The 14,789-nt window shown below is 45.7% G+C and overlaps 1 protein-coding gene across 2 annotated transcripts in view; it reads left to right on the forward strand.

The window, feature by feature from the left end:
- Positions 1-14,789, forward strand: part of LOC128892091 (receptor-type guanylate cyclase Gyc76C-like) — a 72,215-nt gene that overhangs the window by 49,756 nt on the left and 7,670 nt on the right. For both annotated transcript variants that reach the window (XM_054152194.1, XM_054152195.1), the window contains exon 5: positions 14,223-14,529. In XM_054152194.1, the coding sequence (XP_054008169.1) occupies positions 14,223-14,529 (307 nt within the window). The remainder of the gene's footprint in view (positions 1-14,222; positions 14,530-14,789) is intronic.

The raw sequence follows: 14,789 nt of genomic DNA on the forward strand, positions 1-14,789 counted from the left end.
GCACATAGTAACATTCAGTCTTCGATTAAATGTTAATAAGAATCACGGTTCAGAATAAGTATTCATCGAACACGGTAATCGTGAGAAATTTTTCTATAAAAATACAATAAAAATGGTGGCTCGTGGAAGGGCCCAGGTGTCCGGCATGGACCCAATAACCCATCTACGGCCAGAAGGGTTTTCGGATAAGTGGGTCAGTCGTTTTTTACGGCAACGTGGTCCAATAGACACCCTCCAGAAATCGGTTCTCGACCACTGGATTATAATCGTCGGTGGTCGGAGAGGGATCGTCGAGATCCCATTCATCACGAGTCGGGGAAAGAACGCAACGCGGACGTTTTTACCGGAGTAAACTCTATTTTTAGAGGCGGGAATAAAAGAGTGAATAGAGTGTGAGAATACTGGTTCCGTTGGCGAACAGGAGTCCGACTCTCTTCCTCCGTCACCGTTGCCTCGCGTCCATCCTTCGCGCGAACACAAGAGGAAGAAGGAGCGTGGCGCTCGCGTAACATAATATTGCACGCGCTGGATTAATCAATATTTATGCGAATTAGTTCGCAGAGCAGCGCTAGCTTTCCGCGGAATAATCTGAGAAGCGAGTCGAGCGGTGTCCGATAGATCTTTGGATAGATCGGCCCTCTCCTCGTGTCTCGTTGCTTTTCTAACATTTATTTGTCGATTATAGACATTCTTAGATATAACAGTATCTGTTCGATTGGTTATTGGTGCAGGTAACATGTATTCAACCTAATGTATGATACTCATAGAACGCTTTAACACGTTGGTCGCCATGTCACCCATATATGGGTGACAGTACTTTTCACTGAAAAACTAAAAATATTGATTCTGAAAGTCAAGTATCAAAGAAAAACGAATTTAAATGAAATTCGTGAATTTTTGATGGTTACAAAACTAAACACCGCGATAAATGTTTGATTACGTAGTGTCCAAATAGTTTAAATAATATTTCATTCTAGCAAGGATTTTCGAGAATATTTGTTTGGTAGTCAGTTAAGGCTATGTATGTATTGTATAAATTACCGTTTCAGGATTGATTACAGTTTGGTAGACAATGAATTTTTGTCAATAAAGGTATCAATTTCGATTATGCATCTATTTACTACTATTATGTAAATAAAAATGCACGGCTATCTACTTTCCCACGTTCACTTTTCGAAAACAAGTACTCGAGAGAGTCGTACGAAGTAGTAACAAACCGAGCACGAAAAGGTGCAACTATAATTGCCGGTATCACTTTATCTACCGGAAGACTATTTATAGCCTTTTTTATTCCACTGTCTAATTACTGTGTTCCCGCTAACGATGTTCAAGTTGAGGAAACTTTTGCTATACTTAGCTACAGTATTCACAAGTTAATGTCAGCCTAGATCGATACTTTCTTACGTAGAAAGTTTTCTTCTAAATTGTGGCATCTTTCTAAATAGAGCAGTAGTTGAAATGGTACAACTGAAATGTAAATCTCAAAAGTGAGAATCCATCCATTACCAATTTTTGCAAGATGGAGTCAATTTTTGGCCTTGCGTCATCAAATGTCTCGATCTGGATCACTGTAGATTAGTTTTTTGTTTTCCACGGATGAAATAAATCCGCCTCTGGATAAATCATCGCGCGACCCTCGATGATGCGTCACTCGATTTTGATTTCGCTCTTTTCCAACCGTGCCATCCCCGTTTCCACGTCTCGTCACCAATGACGAACAACTCGTAGTCATTCTAGTTTTCGCGATTGTGTACCAGCGTGATTCACGGTGCACGCTTTGATCGAACGTGACTAACGTGTTTTTTGACCTTGGGTTCGGCTTGCTGTCTGCGTTCAAGGATCGCTGCTCAAATTAGCCGCCCTGACAGCCTGCCGTAGAAACTACTTGGCCGGATTCGGAATCAGATTTCGATACTGGAACGTTAACCGCCTTTAGTCATCCACATTGACGGAGCCTGCGAACTTGACCTGACAACTGGCTTTAAACAGCCCGCTCGCTCAATGTCTGCCGTAGCTCCAAGCAAACGTTGTCGATTAGTGCATCGCGGATATTTATGCAAATTCGTATTTTCTACACGGTACAACGTGTATATTATCGTTGATATTTTAGCATTTTTGTGTCTGCTCGTACATTGCACCATGTGTCGACTTGCCATAAATGCATAGACACCTAGAATCTATTAATTAGGGTTCCAGAATTCCAGGATCTCTGGATTAACACCGGAACTACTTGTATTTTTAATTTCTATTAATTAGAATTCCAGAATTCCAGGATGTCTGAACTGACACTCAAGCTCTCTGTAATTCCAATTTCTCTTTAAAATTACTCAGTTAGTAACGACTTTTGTTAAATATTGACAAACTCCCTTGGTCCAACCCCCTTTTAATTCCAAAACAAATTAATATGACACGAACCTGATACGCTCATCTGGTATTCATTTCTCGAAATTTGTATCTGTACAAAAATATTTCCTATATCTGTTAAATGACTACCACCTGCGTATGGAAGAAAGAAATCTTAACGATCTCCCTCGCAGCGTTTTAAGAGTCACTTTTCTCGATTCTTTTCATCTCCGCCGATGAAAAGGCAAACGCATCGCGAATAAATCGATGGACGTATGATCGTTTTCTTCGTCCGCGGCACCGAAGGATGCAAAGCACAAAGTGGTCGTAGACAAGCGTTATATCGGCGTTGCAGAGCTTCGGTTTAATGTGGGTGCCGCCTTAACTAACGACGACGCGGCTGGTTTCAGGCTAAAATACACTCAATTAACCCTTAATTGGCCGGCACCAATTATGGGCCCGGCGCGTACCGACGCGTATTCATTCGGTCAACAAGAATGTATGGTCAGCCGGCGTTGTTCTTCCCTCGTTTTACGACGGCGTCGTTCGCTCGACTCTTCTGCCGCGCAGATAAACGAAATTCTTTGTCGCGACGCACTTATCTGGAGATTCGAGCACGTGATCGACACCGCGTATGATCGTCTAGTCGCGTGGAGCATCCTGAACTTGCCACCATCTATTACCGAAACTCGATTTCTATTATGAGAATCTTTATCTTTGTAGTCAGGAGGCGAAGAGGTCGGAAACGTGGAAGACGCAAGCGTCTCCGAAGAAGCGTAACATCTGCAATTTATTTCGCTCGGAATTCTCGAGGCTGCTCGGAACGTTCAACACTTTTTCACGGGATGCACTCGTTAGGATACACGTGTTTCCCCAGACTCGTCGAACAGCTGGATTTAAACGTTGATTTAGCGATTAGAACGAGTTCCAACCGACAATTTGTAGTATTTTTCGATCTCACCGATGCGATCACTTCCTTCATATTTCTAAATTCATTACGAAGCTGAACGTATACGTGTCAGACACTGTATATTTATAGAAAATAGGTGAAACAAACTATCGTCCATACGTTTTCATTCCAAAGTCGATACTCATCGACGCGATTGAAGTGGCCGTTCCAGGATACGAACGATCTCGTCGAAAGACGTCTGCGGGAACGACACTCCTGTCGTTTCCGTCGATAGCGAGAAACCCGAGAAACAGTTTAAACGAGAGCAGCGTTTTATAACTCAAGCAGAACGATTCGAATTACGGCTCGACCGGAGATCTTCGCGAAATGTTGGGCCGCTCTGCATAAGGCGACGCTTTCAAGCGAGCATACGCGAAGTGCGTGCGATTTAACGAGCCGCAACGGCTCCGTCGCGATCGCTTTAATTTGTCGTCGGCTGAGCTCGTTCTATCACCGCGTTGATCCTAATACCGCGTTCTAAATATAATCTCCGGGAGCGGGGAGCCGATAATTCCCGGAACGATCCGCGTACGTCTGTAACACTCTGTTTACCGTCGTTCGGTCCCAGCATTCGCACTCCAAAAACACGCGAAATTGAAATCTTTCAAATTTAATTCAAATCCATGATTTCTCGTTAGTTTCAGATTGGGGTTATTTTCTAGTTGCCTGGGTTCAGCATCGCCTATTTTCTCGGGTGGATCTTTTAGAGAAAACTCGAAGGACTCTTTTGAGTCTCTGGAGCACCTCAGTTTTCTAGAGGACTATGATACTCATTTATCAAAGGTGGATTGTATGGAATTCAGGTCTCGTATTCCACTCTCTCATTCAAACATTTTCAGAGTAAAATTAAGAGGAGCTTCTACTTCGGTGAAAAACAAGTAATGATAAAGTAGCAAAACAAATACGAGGGTAAATCTGTGCACCCTGTACTCTATCAACGATTCACCTCACGATCGAAACTATCACTGTTATCTCAAAACCCGTACCGTTTCGTTTCTCATACTTTTCCTTTCTTTCACCTCAGTTGCAGCTATTTCGAGAGGTATCGAGGCTTTCGACGGATATACAAGAGGCTCGCGTGTCGCAATTTATTGTCGCAAAGTATTTTCGACATCGCGGATGGCATGGTTTGCGTGATCGTGCTGGAATTCGCGCGATGTTGATTCCCCGTTTTATAATTGTTCGGGTACCGACCGACGCGCGGCGATTCAACGCGGCCGCGTTATCACGCGAAAGGAGACGTGATCGTTCCTTTTTAACGACGGCTAAAAAAATATATACGTTGCACAAACGTGGCCTTATCTTTTTCTCTCGGTGCCTCCTTAAATTCGTGCAGATTCGAACGGGCCGGGTTTCCTATCAGCGTCTGTCAATATTTGCCGCTAATCGCGACGCGAAAACAACGTAAATCATGTAGTATTACGGCGGTTGTGAACGATATTACAGCAACCGTGTTACAGCGACTATCCGTTATCAGTCGAGCATATGTCCAAGTGTCTGTGTTTATCGGACCGACTATATTTAGACCCGGGCGTTGCTTTGTCGAGACGCGAATCGAATCAAGGAAGGAGAATACGCTTCATTCTGACGACTTTCGCGCGTAGAATACCCTGAAATTCGTGAATCCACGCCGATGTACACAAATAATTATTTTAGGTAAGGGTCTGTGGACAACTAGAAGCGAGTAGAGGTGCAAAACCGAGGATATTCACGAGACATACAGAATTAGGATTGTGAACGTCGAGCACATTCTATAATGTAATTTACCAGCGTGGAGGAAAATGGGGAAGGTTAAATTTGAACACCGAATTGTAAGTGAAGTGATATTTCTAGCAGGATTGAAATTTCATTTGAAGAGACGTGTTTTACGTAGAAACTGGGGCATTTTCGGAATTGTATAAAACGAGAACTATTCGAGGTATCTATTGGTTCGCTACTTTGCACCGTCGTTGATAGATATCTTGTTAAGAATTCGTGTTTCGCATTCCCGGGCAGCTGGGTATGACTCTTTTTACCGTAGCTCTAGCTCCGGAATCCATATTCCAGGCGCGGAAGAACTAACGAGGCGTGCAGAATTTTGAAGGCCCCGAGGCATTTTAAATCGACAGAATATGTCGGATATGTATAAAGTAAGGGGAGAGCAAAAAGAGAACACGACGATTTTACCGTAACGCTCGAGCAAAGAATTCCATGCACGCCCGATCCGGAGAGCGTTGCTTTACTTAAACCGGTGCAAAGCGTCGCGATCGGATTCCGCTCGATCGGGCAGACGCGAAATCGCGCGACGACGAATTCCGTCTGGCGGAGTTCAACACCTCCGATTACGCGTCATGCAATATTAATTGCCCATTACCATAAAACGATCGTTAACGTCGTATAACACCGATCGAAAACGCTAATTGCACCCAGACACGCCGCGACGACTTCCAATTTCCACGCTCCTCCTCGCGGCAGTTTCGATTCCCAGCTGTGAGCTACGCGCGTTCGCCTCTGGCCAGGTCGGGAATTCTTGAATGGCTCTCAGGTAGACCCCGAAATCCCACGGCGTTACGAGAGACCAATCGTGTATCCGGCGTCATTCGAGTATATCCAAGGATACCGCTCTACACTGCGGCTCCACTAACTGCCTATGTTTATCACCAGGCTATATTTAGCTTGGGCTATTGCTTCGCCAAGCGACAGACCGAACGAACCAGCTACGACCGACACGGCAGCGACCAGCATCGGCACCAGCCCGTACGGGCAACTTCCCATCCCGTGTCTCGATACCGCGTCCCATACACACCGTCCGTCTCGAACTTCCATCCCACAGTGGTCTACGATCGCTTTCTACCGTGAATCGAGTCAACAGTCTCTTGATGTAACAATCGTAAGGATACTCCAACGTACCTGAAACCGCACACCGCAAAATATTAGGGACAAATTTGAGGCACATGGTTTGCGTACTATACGCGATCGTCCGCAATTTGATAGATTTAGGGAAAATTGTTATACTTTCTTCTAGTATTCGAACATTCTATTATAAAAAGAATAGCTTCTAGCAACAGATGGCTTCTTGCGTTGCAAATACAGCACTTATTCGTTAAGAGCCCGCAACTCGAAGATGCAACGCTGGTGGATTAAACAAACGAAGTCTCCAAACAGTCGTCGGGTACCCCAAGTGTCCATTAGAAATTCGGTTGAAAAGTGACTTTTGTACTGTTTTTGCACTTGATTCATTTTCAGAAGCCAGTCAAAGTGGAGTTTTCATAAAGAGCGTGGAGTAGTTTATTAATTCGCCAGTGTACCAACGTATCGTTCCTCTAATTGAGAGTAATTTATTCGAGAGAACTCCAAGTGGTTGGCCGTTATTTAAAACGGGACTGGCCGGTAGCAATGGAATGAAAAACTTTCCAGAAATAGTCAGCATCGAAGCAGGGAGACGGCTAATTATCGTAGACGGGGGCCCCGCGACCCTGACCGAACGAAACCAGACGCGGCGCTAAAAGTTGTCCACGTGCTCGAGGAAGAGATCAGCAACCGGGTGCATCGCGGCTTCGTCGGTTTTTCATCGGGTCGCATTTTATTTCCATTCGATTGTTTCGCCATTCAAGGATACAACAGTGGCGCGCTCGCACGCGCGCGCAACTATCGCTATTTGTCCGTCGGTGCTATAAATAGACGCTGTTGATTTATGAATAAATGAAAGCACCGCCCTGTTTCTGTGTGCGCGGTGCCCCCACCGCGTGCCCCGTCGCCTCTGCGCATGCGTCGGCGCGATACTCTCCCGTACGCATGCGCCTGTGCGTAAAGAGTTGCGCGTCCCACCCACCCCCTCGACTGTTCGGCTTCTCCGCTACACGCGCTCGTCGCGAACAGGGCCGCGCAATGATTCTCCGGTTTAGAAATTTATTTTTAGTGGGGGACACCGTTCGTCGGTGTACAATTTGAAACACCTTTCCTGCCTGATAAATCTCCGCCGCGAAACGCGTCGGTTGCGAAACACGGACGCGCGTATCGGCCATTTATTTTTGAAACGTTGTACTTTCTCGTTGGAATCGCCGATGGTTAGAACGCTCCACGAGTCCACGGCACGGAAATCTTCCACTTGGTTTTGTAAAATCACGAATGGGAACAGGAGTGTGCTCTTGGTCGGTCGTTTGTCCGTGGCAAGAGCCACTGGGCCACAGGCGTTCCGCTCCTCATTCCTCGAATTAGAATGTATAATGACGCCCGAGTTAGTAAATACGTTCCATTATGTTTATACCGGAGCGCGGCTGTAGACACGAGGCGAGGCTAAATATAAATATACCGTATCTAAATACCATTCGGCACCTTTGATCTCTCGAGAGAAAACTTGCTCGTATCGGTTCCGTCGTTTGACCACTCGATGTCCGAACATCTGTTTTCCCCTTTCGATTACGGAAAACTCTCTATTCGCCAACGATCACCTGGTATTCGTTACGAGTTAAACAAAATAAATATCCTGTGCTAGTATCAATTTTATTCGAACGTCGTTAAATACAAGCTGATGAATTCTGTGGCATCAAGAATGTAGGCTTGAGAGTTGAGTCGTTGCGTAAAGGAGCGTTATCATCGAGCATTGCGTTTTCAGATTCGCACGGTGCCCCTTGAATTATCATCCGTTGCCGTGATTGGCGAAAACGAGCGTCGTCTCACGAATGCCTGTCACTTAATAAAGCGGCACGCTCGCGGTTGAAACGTGTATCGAGCCGAAAAACTGAGAGTCTCTCCCCATTAGCGGCGGGCCCTTATCGTCGAACTAATCTTCTTCGGCATGAGGCCATCGACGATCGCCCGTGGAATCCAGAATAGCGCGCATTAACGGTATAATTCGGGAAGTTATGCCCGCGACGGTCAAAACGACCAATCAACGCGTCCCATGTGGACGTGGATTTTACTCGACGGCGCATCGAGCAAACGGGTTCCCAAATTATCCGAAAGCCTGGGCTTAATTGGTGTAACGCAGCGTCCCGCGGCTTCAAGTTCAATTATCTAATGGGGGCCGATGTTCCTCGACGGCTTTCTAATTCTTTGGAAAGAATTTGCTCGTTCGATGAATTTCTCCTCGTCCCTTTTTGGTCTGGGCTGTTCGAAGGGTATCGGGTCGTTAGCGATGCGCGGCGGTCGCATTTCACCGATCGAAGGTGAAAGAAAATTGAACTTTTCACCGATGGCTTCGGCGCGAGCGAGACAATCGCGGGAAAAGAACGGCGAACGGAGCGAGAGAGTTAACGAGCCAGGGGATTATCGATTGATATTCAAGATAAAAGCCCGGCACGTTTCACCGGTCGGGACCTCCGAGAGCAACGAATTTATCTGCGACACGGAGCGTGTCGTTTGGCAAGATCTTGGTGCACGTAAACGGTCTCCCTCGAGAACACTAATAGCCACCATTAACGGGCCAGGACGTGATCCGTTCACACGCTCGCGAATTCCGGGAAGCGATCTTTCCGTTCTGCTGTAGTAGCCAGCGCGTTGTATCAGGAAGAGTGGTATTTCTGGCACAACGTTACCGTTGTTGCTTGTCACCTTCGGCGGGGCGATACTCGGCCATTGTAAAAAAAAAAAACGAAGTCATCCGTGCGAGGAATCGAACGAGAGTTGTCTTAGTATTTATTCGGGGTGCTAAAGTATGCTGATACAGCGGGGAAGAATTCTGTTCACTCCGACACTTTGATAGAATAATCCTTTACTTCGGAATTTAAAGAACTCTATGTAATTTAAAATATCTTTTTGATAGCTTCAACCCCTCATAAACTGACCGATAGTTAAAGTGTTAATCTGAAAATGTCTCAAGAGTCCCATTTATATACTCTTTCACCTACAGAAGCCACTATCGATTAGTCAAAGTTCATCGTTGTCCACTCGGTCGCTAAATGATTCATCGCGCATTTGTTCACTCGCTTGTGGAGCAGTGCTCGTCTCTGTTAAACAAGAGATTAATATTCCGACACGTTCTTAACTTCCTTTCGAGTCTTCCTCCTCAGGTGTGACTTCCGTCTCGCGACAAACAGGAAGACGGATCTTCGAAGCACGGTGTATGAACGTTGTTTTTCAGAGGGGGCGTCGTGATTTCAGCACGGGGACGTTGCGACTGTTCGCCATCGATGTACGCGATTAAACTGGCTCGCAAGATGCGGACGACGATTATTCCATTGTTATTCAGCGGACGAGGCGATTGTCGATGCACCAGGCCGAACAACCGCCGCGCGTTCTTCGTCGTAAACACGAGTTTAGAGAGACATAATTTTAAGGAACGACGGGAATCGCCGCAGCGACGGAAAGATGAAATATCTTGGGTGCTTATTTTATTCATGCAGCGAGCAATTATGGAGCGGTAACATATAAATTTGAAAAAAAAACTCGAGATGAATTCGCGAGGCACGTGCAATGCGTTCTTGGTAGCGACGGACGACGAACGAAATCTCGTTAAATTGTTGAGGCTGGAAGGGTGTATAAATGAGGTTGGATAACACATTGCTTATTAACACATTGTTGACCGGCAATTGTACACAGAAACGACTTCATACCACCGGTCATTATTTCGAAATTGAATGCGAAATTAAAACAATCTAAATAAACTGCAATAAACTTTATTTATGGTTTATCAACATAATGAAGTGAAATGAAATATTTTTCATACACAACACGACGAGCAAAGCTTCTGCAATATTCCACAGTATTCCACGCGGGTGAAACCGCGGGTCACAGCCAGCATGTATATAAATCTTTAATTAAAACATCAAATGGCCTGATCGACAAGTCGGGGGAAAACAGCTTAACGCGAAACGTGTTAACTTTCAGGACGTCTGAAGTACTCCAAAACAGGTCATCCAAGTCGAAGCAAGCCCTATCGAACGGGAATGATCGGTGATCGAGGATCCGTGACGAAAACGCTTGGAAAAATGGACGTAGGCAGAGGAATTCCGCGATTGCTTTTCCAAAGGATCGCGAACGCGTTGCACAACCAACGCACAATCGGCCAATAGAGAAAAGGCTGCGGTTGCAGTCCGCGGAGAGCACTCGAGCCTCTCTCGAGCTCCCTCAAGGTGGTCTCGTCTAAATATAGCCGAGTGGAGCCCAGAATAACAGCACGTCGCGAGCCGGCAATGACCAAAGCCCACCTCGTTCACCAACCAGGATAACCGACCAGGTTGCTCGGTTTTGTTTACCGGGCCGCGGTGGGTCCGCCCTTAAAACAATGCGAATCTGCATAGGTGAGCGCGTCCTCTTTGTTGGCCCCGTCTCGACGGGAACTGGGAGGACTGGTTTTCTAACCCAGACCAGTTTCGTCTACCGGATCATCGATCACTGGCCGCGTTCTATGCAAAACCTGGGGGACACGGTTGCGTGGTTGCAGCGTCTTAGTTACGTACGATTACATCCACGGTCGCTTTCCATATTTAAACAAGATTGTCAGGTAATCCGTGGATGAAGAATTTCGGTGTTCACGGTTCAACGTACCGAGATCGAACGGCACTTACGGTGGAACACCATATTTAGTATTTGAAACTGTAAGGGACAGATCGAGAGGAGCCGAGGATGGCCAAAGGTGAAAATCAGAAACTCACCTGACTCGCCTACGCTCTCCCTCGTTACTTAAAACGCCCTAGGAAGAGGATACCTGGCCTCGCCGCGGTCATTTAACACGCTTAGGTACCTTAATAAACTCACGGTCCCTGGAATCGACGGAAGTCGATGCGACGTCCAAGTTCCGTAGGCGGAAACACTCTTCGACGTTCGAATGCTCACAGAATCTATAGTTTCAAGTAATCCTCGACATGCAGAAGGCGCAATAGATCCATACACAGAGGTCTAAGCATCCATTTTTCTAATAGAATCCAATCTAATCTCGACTTCCTTTAATTCCACCAGGGTCGCAAATTTCATCGAGCTAACGCGTCCTTTGTCACGGCTTCTTTTTAATCAACCGCAGCAAGCCATCCGCCTCGCTAATAATTTTTTCATTCCCAATGCGGCCCGGCTACTTCCTCCCGAGTGACGACAAGCCGGATCAATTTCGTTCCTTTCTTTTGAAGCGACGATTACAATAATTTCGCTATCACCGCGCATAGTCAACTTCCCTTCGGCGAATTTAACGCGACGATCGTTCCCTGTTTGTCGCGCGACGCCCGACGTCCGGTTCGTCGGAAGGATTCCTACGAAAGGAGCAGCTCCGTTTCGGTCGTGGCTCTTTTTGCCTCCTCGCGGCGATGTCCAGTTTGGCCTCTTCCAGCCGAAATTCCCTCGGTAAAAGGAAAAAACCGTCGGCCGAATTTACGATCGGCGACGAGAACGGAGGAAAAAGAACAATCCCGGACAGGTGGGTAAAGTGCTGACGATCACGACTTCCTGGAATCGTAGGTGGACGAAAAAATGCCAGAGACCCTGGTTTATCTCGAGGATCTAATAAGCTAATATTTACAACGAATGAAATTGTATTGTCAGTCTCATAAATATTCATACCATCTAGGTCTATTAACGACATTTGTCAATATTAAACGATGAGCTTAATGTTTCCGAATAAATCTTGTATTGTGAATGTATAAACGTAAAGTCTATTTGTGTATATATGGATTCATTTGAAAATATTAAACCTATCGTTTAATTCAGACAGAGTTCTTCGATAAATTTAAAGGGTACGAATTGTCTATATTAGCATACATTAATCTAGGTTAACATTAATTTCGACGTACTAGTAGTACGTGTATCAAGAACCTTATTTACTTCCTTAAATTGAGTATTACCAACAATAGAGTTACTAGGTTCTTATAGATAAATTCTGAAGTTAGACAACGTTAGATAAAGTGTTAACACCCAAACGTCGATGCGTATTACCTGGTTTATCACCTTTACCGAACCCCGAAGGACTTACCGTTTCACCGTGGTCGTGGTAGAATAAATTATTCACGTTGACGATTGTTAATCGTTTCATTATTTTACGATTAGTTCGTGACATTACTTACCGAGACGACCTGATACTTTCTACGATCATAAATTCAGATAAAAGTAGCTAGTCGGAACATCGTTTGCACCGCCATGCGTCAAAGGTACCGATCCCAGCGGATGACATCTGACCCGCGGCGCACGTGAGAACGCGGCTTCGCGTTCAACCGTCGTTAACTTCCAATAAAGGGCAAAACGAGAGCCGCGAATTGATGGACCGCGGAAAGAAACAATGCCGAGTTTTCGGTCACGTTTCCCGTTACGTGACTCCGTTGTTGCGGCAACGACGTCTGCAACCGCAGATCTGCAGCTGCAACAATGTAACGTTTAGGAAAATTGGTCGGTCGATTGCAGGGGAGAGTGAAACAATTGGAAGGTGGGGAAGTCCAAGGATTGGAAAAAACAACGAAAAATGGACCACGCGGTGGTCTCCACGGTTAAAATAGAACTGACCCCTAGTTGTCACGTTTAATTTATATGTTAATGAGCGCATGTCACATTTCAACTGTACGGAGCAACCGCCCCGTGTACTTGTGCGCACGAGCACGAGAAGAGAGTTGCCCCGTTCATTCCACTCTCCTCCTGCCCTCCTTCGTGGTGGCTGCCACAGGTTTATATTTAACCGCACGCCACACACCATGGCACCCGACGCAGCCCACTTTGCCGCGTTACTCTCCTGCCTTCTACTCTCTTTCGATCTCTTATACTCTCTCTTTCCACCTTCACTTTTTCTTCCTTTTTCCCCGATCTCCACGGTTCCCTCTTCTTCATCTTCCACATCTTCCTTGTCCCCCTCGCTTCTCCTTTCAATTTTCAGCCCTTTATTCTTCCGCTGCCCCTTTTCGCCCGTTTGTCAATTTCTCCTCTTCGCGGTTTCGCCCCTCCGACCCTTTTTGTTTGATGACTTTACCGCATTTTTTCCTTTCGTTTCTCCATTTTCCTTTTTTGTTACGACCCCGTTCCCCCGACCTCTTTTTTCACTTTTCTCCATTTCGCCCGGTATATCGTCGCCCAGAGTTTATTTTCGAAATTTATTCGAGCAATAACTCATCGCGTTAATCTTCATTGGAAGGAATCCCCGTCCCGTTATTCATAATAGGCGTACTGTTTATTCCCATTCCGGAGAGATTATCTTAATAAAATTTTAATGGACTGAATCTTTATTGAGACGATCATTCCGACAAGAATTTATTCGAATCACGTTCAACTATGCCGTCTCGTCCGCGTGGATTCTACATTCTTTCGCCATTGAGGGGTCATTCGACTTTGTAAACGTTCCCAAAACCTTTTATTGCGATTTCTTCTAGAAACATTAACGATCGATTTATTTGAAACTTGGAATCCATACTTGTACCTTGAGTAGTCTTCCCACAACCCTGCATGCCATGCAGAACCACAGTTTCTACAGTGTCGAAAGCTTGTCATATTCTAAAAAATTGGCATAAAATTTATAACAGAAATGGTACTCCATTGAATTAAGTTAGAATATCCTACTCTCGCGGAGCTGAGTGTCACAGACTCTCAGACTCCGAATCTGACTCGGATTGCGAGTCTCTGACTCGGATCCTGAGTCTCTGACTTGGACGCTGAGACTTTGACTCTGAGACTATGACTCGAACCCGGAGTCTCTGACTCGGTCAAACTTTACCTTGGCGGACCTAAAATTTGTATGTTTTTTTAACCCAGACCTAACCCAGACCTAAACATTTTTTTCTAAGCCAGACCTAAACATTTTAGGTCCGTCAAAGTAAAGTGCAGCCGACGGTTAAACTTTACTTTGGCGTTTTAAGGCGAGGAATCCACTATTTCATAAGTTACGAGCAGTTGAATGTGGACATTTCGCTTTAAGACTCTGACTCTGAGACTAACTCTGAAACAATTTCATGCCTGGAATATCATAACTTTTTCATAGCTCCTTGAATGGAATCTACCCTTTAGGGACCTACCCTTTTAACGAACCATAGGATCGTTTTGATTCCAGAAATGCTCGGACTACAAAGCCTCGAAGGTGAACACGTTCGCGAGGACCGAGCCGCCGGACACGCAGGTGACAAAGTCGGTGATCGCACTGCTGCTCCATTACGGTTGGAACAAATTCACCATCATAACCGAGAGCGCCTGGTCGACGGTCGCCCGGTCCCTGCAGGAACAGGCCACCAAGCACAATCTCACCGTGAACCACTACAAAACCGTCGAGGACCGCCACACGTGCTGCGAGGAGAGGCTGCCGTGTTGTCAAGTCAGCGTGTGGTTCCAGTTTATACAGGAGACCAAAAATATGACTAGAAGTCAGTCAAAGTTCCCTTACCTTTCTGTTTATTTCGCGCGAGACGACTGGATCCTTCCAACGACCGTCCGAAACGAGATTTCGCCGATATTCATGGAAATATTTATCGCCTTTTGGAAATTCCCGGACTCGAAACTCGTTTCTGTTTTGTTGACTTTGGAACGATTCCGTTGTTTTCATTCGGAGTCAGTGAAACGTACGCGAAACGTTGCCAGAAGAATTTCTAACGTAATCTTTAGCATTAATCTCTATGACAATCTC

The sequence above is a fragment of the Hylaeus anthracinus genome, unplaced genomic scaffold (assembly GCF_026225885.1).
Source record: "Hylaeus anthracinus isolate JK02 unplaced genomic scaffold, UHH_iyHylAnth1.0_haploid 12002, whole genome shotgun sequence".
Lineage (NCBI taxonomy): Eukaryota > Metazoa > Arthropoda > Insecta > Hymenoptera > Colletidae > Hylaeus > Hylaeus anthracinus.